The 12,683-nt window shown below is 39.8% G+C and overlaps 2 protein-coding genes across 24 annotated transcripts in view; one reads left to right on the forward strand and one right to left on the reverse strand.

The window, feature by feature from the left end:
• The window catches only part of SENP7 (SUMO specific peptidase 7), a 44,381-nt gene extending 37,206 nt beyond the window's left edge, over positions 1-7,175 (reverse strand). For 6 of the 20 annotated variants that reach the window (XM_038146270.1, XM_038146236.1, XM_038146162.1 and 3 more), the window contains exons 1-4: positions 7,068-7,175; positions 5,599-5,645; positions 3,028-3,135; positions 734-828 (exon numbers count right to left, since the gene is read on the reverse strand). In XM_038146270.1, the coding sequence (XP_038002198.1) occupies positions 734-828; positions 3,028-3,135; positions 5,599-5,634 (239 nt within the window). In that variant the 5' untranslated portion in view covers positions 5,635-5,645; positions 7,068-7,175. The other 14 variants (XM_038146277.1, XM_038146262.1, XM_038146181.1 and 11 more) reach the window with 12 other exon arrangements.
• On the forward strand, positions 7,161-12,548 carry LOC119704714 (putative protein FAM172B). 4 transcript variants are annotated; one of them, XM_038146350.1, is made up of 3 exons: positions 7,161-7,238; positions 7,857-7,930; positions 10,551-12,548. In XM_038146350.1, the coding sequence occupies exons 2-3, from the start codon at positions 7,898-7,900 to the stop codon at positions 11,622-11,624; spliced, it is 1,107 nt and encodes a 368-aa protein (XP_038002278.1). In that variant the 5' UTR covers positions 7,161-7,238; positions 7,857-7,897; the 3' UTR covers positions 11,625-12,548. The 4 variants fall into 4 exon arrangements, with proteins under 4 accessions (XP_038002278.1, XP_038002295.1, XP_038002270.1 ...); XM_038146342.1 differs by lacking the exon at positions 7,161-7,238 and adding an exon at positions 7,529-7,586; XM_038146367.1 differs by lacking the exons at positions 7,161-7,238; positions 7,857-7,930 and adding an exon at positions 7,454-7,586.
• The last annotated feature ends 135 nt before the right edge of the window (positions 12,549-12,683 follow it).

Consider the following 12,683-nt stretch of genomic DNA (forward strand, 5'->3'; position numbering starts at 1 on the left):
TCCTGCTAATAAATCTAGTTCTACATTTTTATTTCCATTTGTCAACTGCAGAAATTATAGCTTCAAAATTTTCTTGGATAAAATAATTACCTAACTGACAACTCTGAGGATTAAGATTTTATCTTATAATAGCATATCAATAATTTGCCATAATCTCAAGATATTTGCTCTTGGCAACAGAGAAAGAAGTGGCACATCAGCAGTCTTAATTACTTAAGTGCCTTGACAGTAACACAGAGGTGAAAAAGCTCTTTTTTTTTTACTTCCTTCCACTACCAATCACCATATTGTTTAAGGAATATTTTAATTATTTTAAAGGGTTGGTAAATCTTAGGCTAATGAGTATGGGCTACAGAACAAAAAAGGATGAGAAAAAGAATTCTGGGAAGCTTCTTACAGATCTAAAGACATCTAGGGCTAGAATGACAGTTTACACTTAGAGAATAATTAACACCTTTCAGGACCCCAAGCAGGTTAACAAGCAGTAATTCCTCTAGTAAGCACTGTCACTCTAACATCACAGTCTTGTGCTGAGATTACACAAAGGAAAGGTTACAGCTGCCATTAGACCACTGAAGCATGATTTCCTGCAGGTGAGCCACCCAACAGCTTGAAAACCATCTCTGCAGGACACAAATAATTAGCTAGAGACCAGAGACCCTCATCTTCAAGAAAGACTGTGAAACTCCGAATATGCAAACAGGGATAAACTAATTTTGAGGTGACTTCTTACCCAATTGATTCTTCATCATTAGAGTTGTGTCTGTTGCAATCCTTTTGCCTTTTTTCTTTTGTGGAAGGCTTTCTGTTGTTGGCACTTAATCTCCACTAAAACAAAACAAAATTGGCAGATTTCAAAAAACCATATGATTATGTCATAATGGATAATGCACTAGAAAAATCAGACACTGAAACAATGCAACTGACCAAATATATCAAAGTCATGAAGAGCATACTCAGCAATTTTGCAAATAATTAATTTGCTTGATTTAAAGAATCCACACACCACCTGATCCTTAACAGAACTTTTTTCTCCTGAAGAAATAGACAGGACAATTCCATTGTTTCCCAGTTTTGAGAGGGACTATACCAAACACAAACTTCTACATTAGGCCTGTTCCACATAATCACAAATATACAAGATGCACGTGCACTTAGGCAAATTTTGCAGGCTACAATATGGAAATAAGAGATATAAAATTCTGAGAAGGAAAAGCAATTTGAAGGTTTGGAACTTAGGTGGCAAACCCCAAAACAGCAAGACTTAATTTTTTTCCACATTCCCTTACCTTACCAGAAAGTACTTATATTTTCAAATTAAATAAAAGAAGCCCTACCAAAACATAGTTATTTCTGCAATTCCAGAAACCTCCAGCCCTCCAAGCCTCCTTTAAATCTTCCTCATTTCTTAAAATTCAAAGTATAATAAACCCAAGAGATGCTTGAAAATTATGGCACTCAGGCTGAAAGCAGACAAACTCATCTTCATTTTTGACTAAGTGTGGTTTGAAAGGGCATCTGAAAACTTCATGCCCATGCATATTCTACAAACTTTAATGAAGTCTGAAAGGTGCATCCCAAATCAAACTTTTCCCTACCATAAGGACTAACTCTAATGCAAAATAACCCATTAATAAAGTTGGCAGCAAGAAATCGACTTGACTGGGCTCTCCCCTCTTCCTGCCTTCAAACACCACCTAGTTCACCTCAGACCACTGGTGTTCAAGAACAAGAGAGACCTGTACATCAAGTCACTGAAAACCGCACAAAGTTTCTCAAACAATATGGTGCAAACTCTGACAACTCACAACCAAGTTTTTTAAAGTAGAACACAAAAACCAGGCAGTGTTTAAAGTATTTGAAATCCCGCGACACATGGGAAAGTTTGAAATATGTATAGACATAGGTAGGAAAAATCAGAAATGGAAAGTTAGACAACATCCAGGAAATAACAAGTAAATAAAGTATTTTTCAATTCACCATTCAAATCATAATTTTTATGGAGGCAGAGAGAAATATAGGAAGAATTCCATGCAAATGCTCTCTGAATCGACCCAACAGATTGCTCCTTGTAACCACAGAAGACATCACCTCCCATTTCAAAGCCTGACTGCAACTGGAGGCTCAGCTCACTGAAAGCATTACCAGCACAGAACACAACCCCACAGCGAGTCTCTACTGCAGCATTCTCAAATGACCTGGCCTACCAAGAGACCTGGGTCACATTACCATTGCTACTGTAAGTCAAGAAAAACTCCTACCTTCCCTCACTACATCTTTCAACTTCCTCTGAGGGGAAGGAGGTCTGTTTGTCCAGGCCCATGATTCTGAAAGCACTAAAGCCAGCAACAAACTCTGGATGCTAAGCTGAAGGAAACAAGAGTAGCAAAATATGTTTCCAAAACTTGGCATTTGAAATGCTTACAAAATTTGGAAAATATTTATAGAGGCAAATATTTGCTTCTATACATGACTGAGATGATCCAGACACTCAGTTATGATAAATGCCATAAGACTCTTACAGTCTTTTGCTCTCAATACAGTTATTTCTGTATTAACACCTAACATTCTGTCAAGAGGTACAGAGTGCTTCATATATTCTCTTAGAAGCTTAAGCTCCTGGATAACTGAAAACTCGATGTAAAGGTTATTTCCATATAACAAAAAGTTTGGTAAGTGATCTGAATATAACCTAAAAGTTCAGCAGTCAGAAGACAATCAACCAAAAAAAATTAAATTTCATATTTACCTTTAAATTAACAATTTTCAAGATAGTTTCAAACTACACCCAAAGACAAACTGCTTTTCAATGATGTAGGAAACATGGCACTAAGACTCCCATTTCTGTAAATGTATGCTTGCAAACAGATTTCAGACTTACACACTTGCCTCTCTTAAGACAGTCTGGATTGGTTATTGGTCACAAGGCAGCATTCGGTGTTGAAAAAAAAACAGCCTCCAAAACTAAACCAAAACCTCATGTAAGATTCTCCTACACACTTTACACTCTGAAGAACTTCTCTTTACCTCTTGTAAAGGGTAGTCACAATGGTGGGAGCCTGGGAGCCTTGCCAAAGGGGACTGAACTTGGACATCCTCTGACTTGGTGTTTGTTTTCTTCTTTGGTATACGAAACTGAAAATAGATGATGTCACACATGGTAAAACTAAATTATCCACTGGTGCTGACATACTTCCATGTACAATGTTGTCTTAACTGGGCAAAATAAAGTTGTAAGGGAAGCCCTGACTTGTGACTTTACTTGAAATGCACTCCTCATTAATGCCTGATCCCACATGATGAGCTAGTTTTAACATATGAAACCATCTGAAAAAGTTCTATTTCATTAACTTTATATCTTCCAAGGTGGCAAAAAGTTGACAACCAATCCACTTGCACAGTCTTCTTGGTTCATTCTGATTTGTTTACACTCTAGTTTAACTGTCTCAGCTTTGGGAATGATAAATAGAATAGCTGAATGTCATAACCAGGTTTGCTTTCTCAAAAGAAAAAAATCAGGATGAAGAACAATTACATTATATAATAGTACAAGTATTTTGGTATGATAATTTAGCATCAGATTTTAATGTTCTCAAAATGGTATCAGCTATTGTCATTGCCAACTCCCACATAAATGGAGACAGCACTTTGAAAGTAATTATTGAAAGAGAAAGCAGTTAGTAATCCACATGAATTTACCAGTTCAAAAAAAAAAATATATGTAGAAAAGAAGGTTTGTTCATTGAAAATCAAATAAAAAATAATCAAACTAAATTTGTACTAGTTCATAAGAGAAGGAAACAGGATGATATTTCCTATCAGTTAATTAAACCACTTCAACTGAAAGAATAAAAGTGCAAGCCTTGCTATTGCTCCAGGCATCCTGAGAAGCAAAACTTTACATTGCAAATACAACCAGATCAGAATGTATCAGAGAGGGAATGCAACATTTACATGTCTCACACAACTGAATGTAGCTCAGGGAGGAAAAAGCTGAAGCTACTCCATATGATGGACATTGTAAAGCATCCTATGAACTTGATTTGCAAGCCACCAGATGCCTTGCATTGTAACATGAAATTACAAGCAGGGATTCCAGAACAGTGACTCTAACAACCTAATTATTAGCACCTTAACTGCATTCATTAGCTCAGCAGGTAGTCCTTCAGACAGACCATAAGGAAGCATGCTGCACCATAATGAGATAATATTTCAGTCCTTCAGTCTGAATTGCGAGTGCTCTTACTCCTTCTCTACACTTCTTTGAAACTAAGATTAAAGTTTTTTAACAAATTTCTATACAGTATCTCAGGCTGCCTTTGATGGTCAAACACTAACAAACACTCCTTTAATAACAGATTCTTCAAACTCTAAAGGATACAGATGTCACACACAGGCAACAACCTCTCTGACAAGTACCTCCCTTTTCAGCCAACATGGAAGGATTGAAACAAGACATTCTATTATTCGGAAGCTTCTAAAAGTAGACTGTTCCAAATTTGTTTGATTGGTTTTGTTTTAGAAGTGGCCTATAAACACGTTTATCAGTCAGAATGCTGAGTTCTGATCTGCACTGTAACAGCTAGGAACATATTTCTTACTTCAGACCTCCACCTGCTGCCTGACTAGCAGCCTCTGTTACGAGACTCTAAAGAACACACCGTTACCTAGAATTTTAACATACATTTAAAATTAAAGAGGTTCTGATAAGTTCTGTAATGACATAACAGACAACAGTAGGTACAGATAAAGTCAGACTCAGTAAAAAGAAGAGGCAACTGACAGAAAGGGATAAAAAGCACAAGATACATTAACCAGCAACATTTCCAGCTCACCACACAGCATCTTCCCAATGCTTGCACTCATTAAGAAGATGTTGGTTTACAGCACCCACAATTAACTTAAAGAGCAAGTACAAAGTCAACAGGCAAAGAGAGGTCAGAATCTATGCTAAACACAAGGTATGCAGTTGCCTCAGCTTTTCCCAAATAAAAAGTGACTAACTCTACACACACATGTGCATATGCACTCAGCAGACTCATCTAAATCAGCAATACTTTCCTGAAGGTTCCCACCTGTAAAAGCAAGGACCAGAGAAAGTGCATAAACACAGTGCTGGAAACAGCTTATTTCTAAACCACTAGACCATCCAGATCTCACTCAATCATACCTCTTGCTATGTCTACCATTTGATCTCACCAGTACTCCCACTGCTAGAAACTGCTTCTAATAGGGATATCTTAGGAAAAAATACACACCAGCATAAGAAGCCTCTGAGTACATCTCTGCAGATAACCAACTTTTACAGTTTTGCAGCTGTTCTACTTACTTCAAATTATTGTACAATTTTAGGTACTAGCCTAGGTCTTAAAATAACTTGGAAAACACCCTGTTTAAGTGTAATCAAATGCTAAGCCTATAATGTATTAATAATTGTACAACAGTAGACATTAGTATTGACTGCTACCACAGTAACTGTTTCCCAAGAAAGCATGTTTCAACAAAGTGAAGAATCAATTTGGTTGTGCAAACACATCAGAACACCCTAGGATACCCACAGCCTCAAAATAAAATGTTGAAAATTTCAGGAACACTTACACTAACATGACTTGAAGATGATGTTCTTCCTGACATGGTTTTCTCTACTGGAAAAAAATACAAAGGAAAAATAAAGAAACTTAGCAATTTCTGTTTTATTGATTAAGAGGCAAGTAGAACCACAGTAGTAAGCACTAAGAAAGAACAAGAAAATAATTTTTTAGCAATCTAGAACAAAAAAAAAAAAAGGCAAAAAAACACCTACCACATTCATAACATGGTTTGAGTTGGATGGGGAATTTAAAAGATTTTACAGTCCAGCCCTCCTGCCATGGGCAGGGACATCTTTCAACTGATCAGGCTGCTCAAAGCCTATTCAACCTGACCTTGAACACTCCCAGGGATGGGGCATCCGCTGCTTCTCTGGGCAACCTGTTCCAGTCTCACCATTCTCATTGTAAAAAAATTTCTTCCTCGTGTCCAATCTACACCTACCCTCTTTCAATTTATGACCACTCCGTCTTGCCCTGTCACTACAGGCCTTGGTAAAAAGTAATCAACAGCCACAAACCTGGGCAAGGCTTTGGATTGTCAGTTAAGACTAAATTGTTAATGAAATTGTCCTAGAATCTATCCTTAGCTACTACATTTACTGATTAACTCCTTGCTGCTAACACACAACTAGTAAGCAGTTCACACTTAGACTGTAGAGTGAAAAGGAGTAAAAGAGGACATCTGTACCACTGCAAGGGCTCCAAGAATAAACAACAGCCAAGGATTCTTGTTAAACCTATACATTTCATTACTAGAAGAACACAGCCTAAGAGATTCCAGCATTTTTAGGTATTATCTTTATATATATTCTATATGACTCTGGCATAACACCTTGAAAGATTACAGCTAGTTTGCAGTCTCTCGAGAAGCCAAGTTCGGGGACTTTTACTTATCTCAGAGGTTTTTTTTTTTTAAGTTAGAGCCATAGTCCCCCAGGGTGGGGAACAGAAAGATAAAGAAAAGCCGAAGTACTGCCTGTTCCGACGCCTGCGACGAGGAAGAGCGGACGAACGGGGTGCGCCTGACAACTCGGGGGAGCAGGCACCACCAGGAGCGGCAGCGTGCGGGCTGTCACCGCATGAGCCCGGCCACAGGGCTGCCCGCCGGCGGAGCGCTGCGGGCCCCGAGCTCCACAGCCCCGGCTCCCCCCACTAGGAGGGGAACAGCTTCCCTCCGACAAACACGCAAATCCCGAGGGCCTGAGCCAGCAATTCCACCTTTTCATACTCTCTCCTCAGCCTTCTCCCAGAGGCGCAGCAAAGCCGCCACCAGCCCTCCCTCCGTCCCTCGGTGCCCTCCGTTCAAGCGCGCTGCCGGCTCCGCTCGTTCGCGGCAGACACCGCGGCCGCACAGAACGGGCTCCCACCAGAACGCTGCCGGCCGGCTGCAGCCCTGCCCTCCTCCTACCCCCTCCCCCGCCGAAGGGCAGGCAGCGGGCGGGAGCGAACGGCCCCGGCGGCAGCACAAGCACTCACCGCCACCGCCGGAGCTGTTTACCCGGGCCGGCCCCGCCGCCGCCGCCTGCGCAGCTTCCCCGGCTACTTCCGGGCCGGGCACCGCCCCACTGTGCCGGAGCCGCCGCCCGCCCGCGGCCCGGGCGCTGTCCCTCAGGCCCTTCGAGCTTTAACCTGCTCGGGATGAACTTGGTACTGACCCGGGAAAAACCATTAAAGAACCAAAAAAACCGCATTACTTGTAAAGAAGCAATAATGAACCCGGGCCGGCCCAGATTTAAGTTGCACCTTGCTAATGACGTTTCCCCCAGCTGACAGCCAGGCTCCGCTAAATTAATTCCCTGACGGGGCGATGCACAGCCGGGGAGAGCCCTCATAACCCCGGCTGGCCGCGGTTAGCAGCCGCTGCCCTTAGAAATCCTCCTGCAGCCAACAGGAGACGAAGATTTGTTGGCTGGGGTTTTTTTTGCTGTGGGTGTTTTTGTTTTTTGGGTTTTTTTGTTGTTTTTTTTTTTCTTTTTTCAGGGCAGCTTCAGAATCGTAAGTTTTGTGTGGTGCTTTCTGCTTTGTTTTCTTCTTGGTAGTGGGAATTAAAACTGGTGTGGACGAATGTTTCGCTCATACTCGAGGTTTAGCTTTAGCTTACTGTCAGGTGTGAATTACAAACATCAGAGGTTAGTTTGTAACTTGGAACTATCGGGAGCGCTTTAGTCGGCCACAAACTACCAGCTACTGACAGATCTTGTAGATATACGCCCCAGTACGAAATGAAAACTGAAACCATTATTTGGTTTATTTTTTTTCATGCAGAGGACTTGTGTACACTCCCAGAGTGAAAAAGATTTCCATCTATGATGATGACAGATTTTACAGAAGAGCATACGGTAATATTGGGTTTTACTAGAATGAAGTGGTTTTAAATGGAAAACAAAGTAATCTTTACGCATCTTATGTAGTACTTGTACTGCAGTGGTGTTTACAATATGCCAAATGCTGCAACAAGCGCCAGCTGAGTTTACACCTGAGGCACTTTAGAATCTGAATAGAAAAGTGGAGGAAGGGAAAGAGGGATTATTTTTCCCCAAAAGCAAAATTTTAAAACTAAGGCAGCAATTGTAAAGGCTGCTAGCATATACAGCCTCGGATATTGCATTTATATATAGACAGTGAAGTACAAACAGCTATCAATGCTGACTTAGAATGCAGACTTACAACAAAGAAGTGCATGCATTATGCAGCTGTATCTGGAACAACCTGTAATTGCTACTTTTTAATTCTACAATTAATTGTTACTACAATAAAATCAGTCCCCTGGACTAATAAGTATATAAATCTAAGCTGCTATTTAAGTAAACTCCAAAATGATAACCTATCATTAATTGCCTCAAAACTTTTCATTTTGCATCCTGAAGGCAATTTTAGGAAGGAAAGTAATTTGTGCACCTAATGTAAAACTGTGTTTGTTTATTTTGGCTTCCTGAAATCTTCAGCAACCCTTCACAATGCTTTGTAAAGTATGTGTTCAGGCTTTAATTTGGAATTGCGTGTCCTTGTTTTGGAACTGAAAAAGCAATGTTGCTGTTCGTAGCTGAAGTAAAAGAATAGTAACCTCCTATTCAGAGTATGCTGGGAAATTAATCTCTCCAATCTTTTAGGGGTGAGGAGGGAAAGACACTGAGAGGTGGTCCCCAGCATACCACTCCAAGGAAAGTGCATCTACCTATTCCTAATTCTTACAGAAAGCTTTCTGCCTTTCTTCATACACATCTTTCCTTAAAATCTGTCCATTTTTCTCCCACCTTGTCTCATGGGAACAACTGGAATGTGGGTAGCTTCTTTCCCACTAAGTATTATCTCTTTTGCATTAATTGCCCACATTTCAGTAGTATAGCAGACTGTTTTCCCATCTCCTTTGTGTCTTTTGTACCTTCCTGCAGAATGAAAAAATCGTAGATGAATGGGTGCCCTTGCATTTTCTTTGTGCTGTTTCCATTTCAAGAAACTGGCAAGACAGTAATAAATGGATTATATATCATAGCATATGATTTTTACCCTTTTTCTACGTGTACTGATTATATGAGATAAAAAAGGAGAAAGTATAATTTTCTAGCCTGCTCTCTATTATTTAGAAGCCAGGAATGACCATGAAGAGAGGACTTAATAATACTGGCCCAGTGGAGATTACTCAAAAGGGAAATACATATGGTGGTGTTATGTTGAAAAGCAAAAATGTGTTTGTTTTGTTCTGTTTTTTGTTTTGTTTTGTTTTGTTTTTATTTAGGAGTGTAAGAAATAATTTTCAATCTAAGCACCTTTCCTCAAAGAAACTTGCATTCCTTGAAAGAGCTGGGTTCCAAATCAAGTTGCTTACATGAAAATATTCAGATCACTTTTTGTCCTAGTATTAGCTTTATCAAATGGTACAGTGACTTTTAACATGGAATGTAATTTACTGTGTTCTATAAAACTTCTTTTAGTTCAGCAAGAAAATCTTAAAGGTCTACAGTCTAACTTGCCAAATATAACTTGATTCAGACCATTTATAGGAAAAAAAAAAAAGTTACTATTCTAGGACTTAACTCCTGTAAAGGTAGGATTCTGACCACACCAAAGGTTATATCCTGTTTGCTGTTCTACAGCCAGTGACAGTCAGTAGTAGATCAAAGAATTACTAGGAAAATAGAAGGTTATGCTAAGCTTAATTTTTAAGCTGCACAAAAATCACTTTCTGGTATAATTCATATCAGTCACTAGAGGTAACCTAAAATTGGAGACCTCAATCCAACCTCATGATAGTTTGCTGCCTGGACTTTCTTTTCTCCTGCTCCTGGATCACAGTGGCTAGTTTATTCTGTCATCCATTCCTCTGTTTCCATGTGGCAAGTGCTTGCAAGGATGAATGACTAGAGTGATTAGCAGAAAGCAAACACATACATGTATTACCTGTTCTAGTGCAGTTGAAGGTAGAAGAACATGGAGAGTATGCTGGTACACTAAAACAGGAAGGTTGCTTAGTAAATGCAGCTTATTTTCTTTAAAAACTCAGGATCGGCTTATGACGCTTGGACTATTTCCAGCTGCCTAGGCCTGTATTTCAAAGCTGGCCTTGAAACTCAGTGGAGTTCCAAGATAATGGCTAGGAGACAGCACAATAAAAGTTGTTCAAGTGAACAATGAACCATGTGCCTCCTTCTTAAAGCCTTTAATTCAAACTACCTTAAATAGATCTTTAAATAAAAATACTACTTACAAATTTTAACTACCAAACTGAAATAAGGTGTAATAAAGGCAGAGGAGTTACTGCTGTTGGAAATTTGCAACTGACATTTCTAAGAGATTTTAGAAGCAGCTGGTTTGCTATACATCACCAGGAAATACTCTGGTTCAACAAGTATTTAATTTGTAACAGCTTTTAAATCTGAATGCTAATGCAGGGGGGTGGGTAGACGGGTGTTGTGTGGAGGTCTATCACTACTTTGATATAGCAGTCTTCTTAATTTGTAGTGGTTACAAATGCAGCGTGAACTCAGTTTGAGGAAACTAACAGAGGGTTCAGAGTATCAAGAGGAACTAAAATATGACTTCGATATAAAAGGGGAACTGAGGCACCTGGATACAAATGAGTCCTTTATTTTCAATTACTACAAGAATGGACATGAGCAGAATCATAAACGCTATGAAGTTCTGGGACATTCTATTACCCAGTATGTTTATGAGCTCCTGGAAAGAGTCTGCATGCTGCAGAAGGTTTATATTCCTACTGACGCCACAGAGGATGAACCAAGAAGCTTCTTTTTCATGAGCAAGGATGCATTAACAAGTTCCTCTAGCCTGATTATCTTTCTTCAAGACCATGGAGTTTTTTGTGCTGGACAGTGGGGGCGAAGGGCAATTGTCAGCGAGGGCCTGAAACATGGAACACAAATACCATTCATCAAAATGGCCCTGCAGAGCCACTGGGAAGTGATTGTACTGAACCCCAATGACAATTTCACTGATCTGAACACTGCAAAAGAGAGACTTTCTGCCAGGGAAGAAGGGCTTACTTTTACACAGTCTGTCTGTTGGATCCCCAAAAGGGGCAGCAGGAGCCCTGAAGAGCATACTGTGTATGTATGGGATCATTTCATTGCAAAGAGTGCAGCCAGGAACGTGGCCTTCATTGCCCATGGCTATGGTGGGTTGGTGTTCGTTGATCTGCTGGTGCAGAGGAAATGTGAGGTGATGAATAAAGTGTACTCTGTGGCGTTCATCGACTCTGCGCACAACATGCAGCACCAGAGCGGACATGATCCAGAAATACAGGAATGGATGCACAAAAACTGCCGAGAATGGGTGTCAAACAGTAAACCCCTAAATAAAACTGTGCACTTTCTCACGAGAGTAAATTGTCCTACTTTCTCTGCTGGAACAGAAAAGTATGGTTTAGCACCCTCCTGCTGCTTACAGCCCATCTTTAAGTACTTGAAGAGCATGCTGAAAGCCAAGATCACAACAGCCTTGAGGAATTCACCTGTTGCAACCAGAAGCAGCACAAGAAAGAAGAGAGGCAATAAAGTTACACTGGTTTGTTCTTGATAATAGTCTCTTCCTTTCATAAGTGCCTCTCCACCTTTCAGTCACTTAAGTACCTTCATCTTGCTGTGGAGAAATTCACAGTTCTAAGTTTGAAACTATGTTTGGTTTTGAGAAGAAAAACACAGAAGTTAACTATTAGGAAAGACATGCATTGTCGAAAGCCTTAAGCCACAACCCTTTGGCTAGCTGTGAAATTTAAAGTTGAATTAAAGATGTTAAGGTATACGGACTCTCATCTGTCATTTTCTATAATAAACATTCTATAGTTTTGGCTCTATAATCAGACTAAACCATCAGGAAAACATTTGTTTAAGTGCTTAGCTTCATTAGAAGGCCAAATCTGGAATAGCAAAAGCATCTATAAACAATCTGTTTCCTCCTATGCACCATGTATTGTTTAAAATCTTTCAAGATCTACCTTCCTCCTTGAAACATTTACTGTTAAGCTGAACAATGCTTCGTGGAAGTACATACTACTACCTTCCCTCCAGTCAGAGCTGGAGGGAAGGAAACATGACACATGGAGGTAAAATAATTTCCATTTTAAAGCCAACTAAGCGAGTGAGAATACTGGACATGAGCTGCTGTAGATACAGTAGTCTGGCAACTTGCAGTTACCAAACTGATGCAAAGGAATGACACTGCTGCTTCCTCTAAGCTGTTTAACTTTAGACAGAGGTGGGAAATACAGTTTTTAAATTTACATACTCAAGGTGTGTAATGTGTACAAGCAGAAGTTTAAATAATCTTTAAAATGAATGTAGACAAAAGAATTATTCTTAATTTCCAGTTCAAAACCATGAGAATCAAAAGTGTTCAATGGCCACAAAAAAGGATCCTTTGGACGATGACAAAACCTTCTCCTACAAGTGTGGAACATTCCAATCTCAGTGAAAAAAGCTGTTGAACAGTAGTAATGGGTATCAGAGAGAAGAGAGCATCAACTTGCTTTTGTGTTTATATCCATTTCAAATTTCAGTCACCATCTCTTGGAAGAAACTTCTGTCCTGTTATGCAGCAATGGGTAAAATGTAACATTCTATAGGAAAGGCACATTCA

Source organism: Motacilla alba, chromosome 1 (assembly GCF_015832195.1).
Source record: "Motacilla alba alba isolate MOTALB_02 chromosome 1, Motacilla_alba_V1.0_pri, whole genome shotgun sequence".
In the NCBI taxonomy this organism is placed as follows: Eukaryota; Metazoa; Chordata; class Aves; order Passeriformes; family Motacillidae; genus Motacilla; species Motacilla alba.

Bases quoted from the DNA above. Each gene is read 5' to 3' on its own strand.
- LOC119704714 (XM_038146350.1), top strand. From the start codon at position 7,898: ATGATGATGACAGATTTTACAGAAGAGCATACG. The intron at 7,931-10,550 runs GTAATATTGGGT...CTTAATTTGTAG, and splicing joins ATTTTACAGAAGAGCATACG to TGGTTACAAATGCAGCGTGA.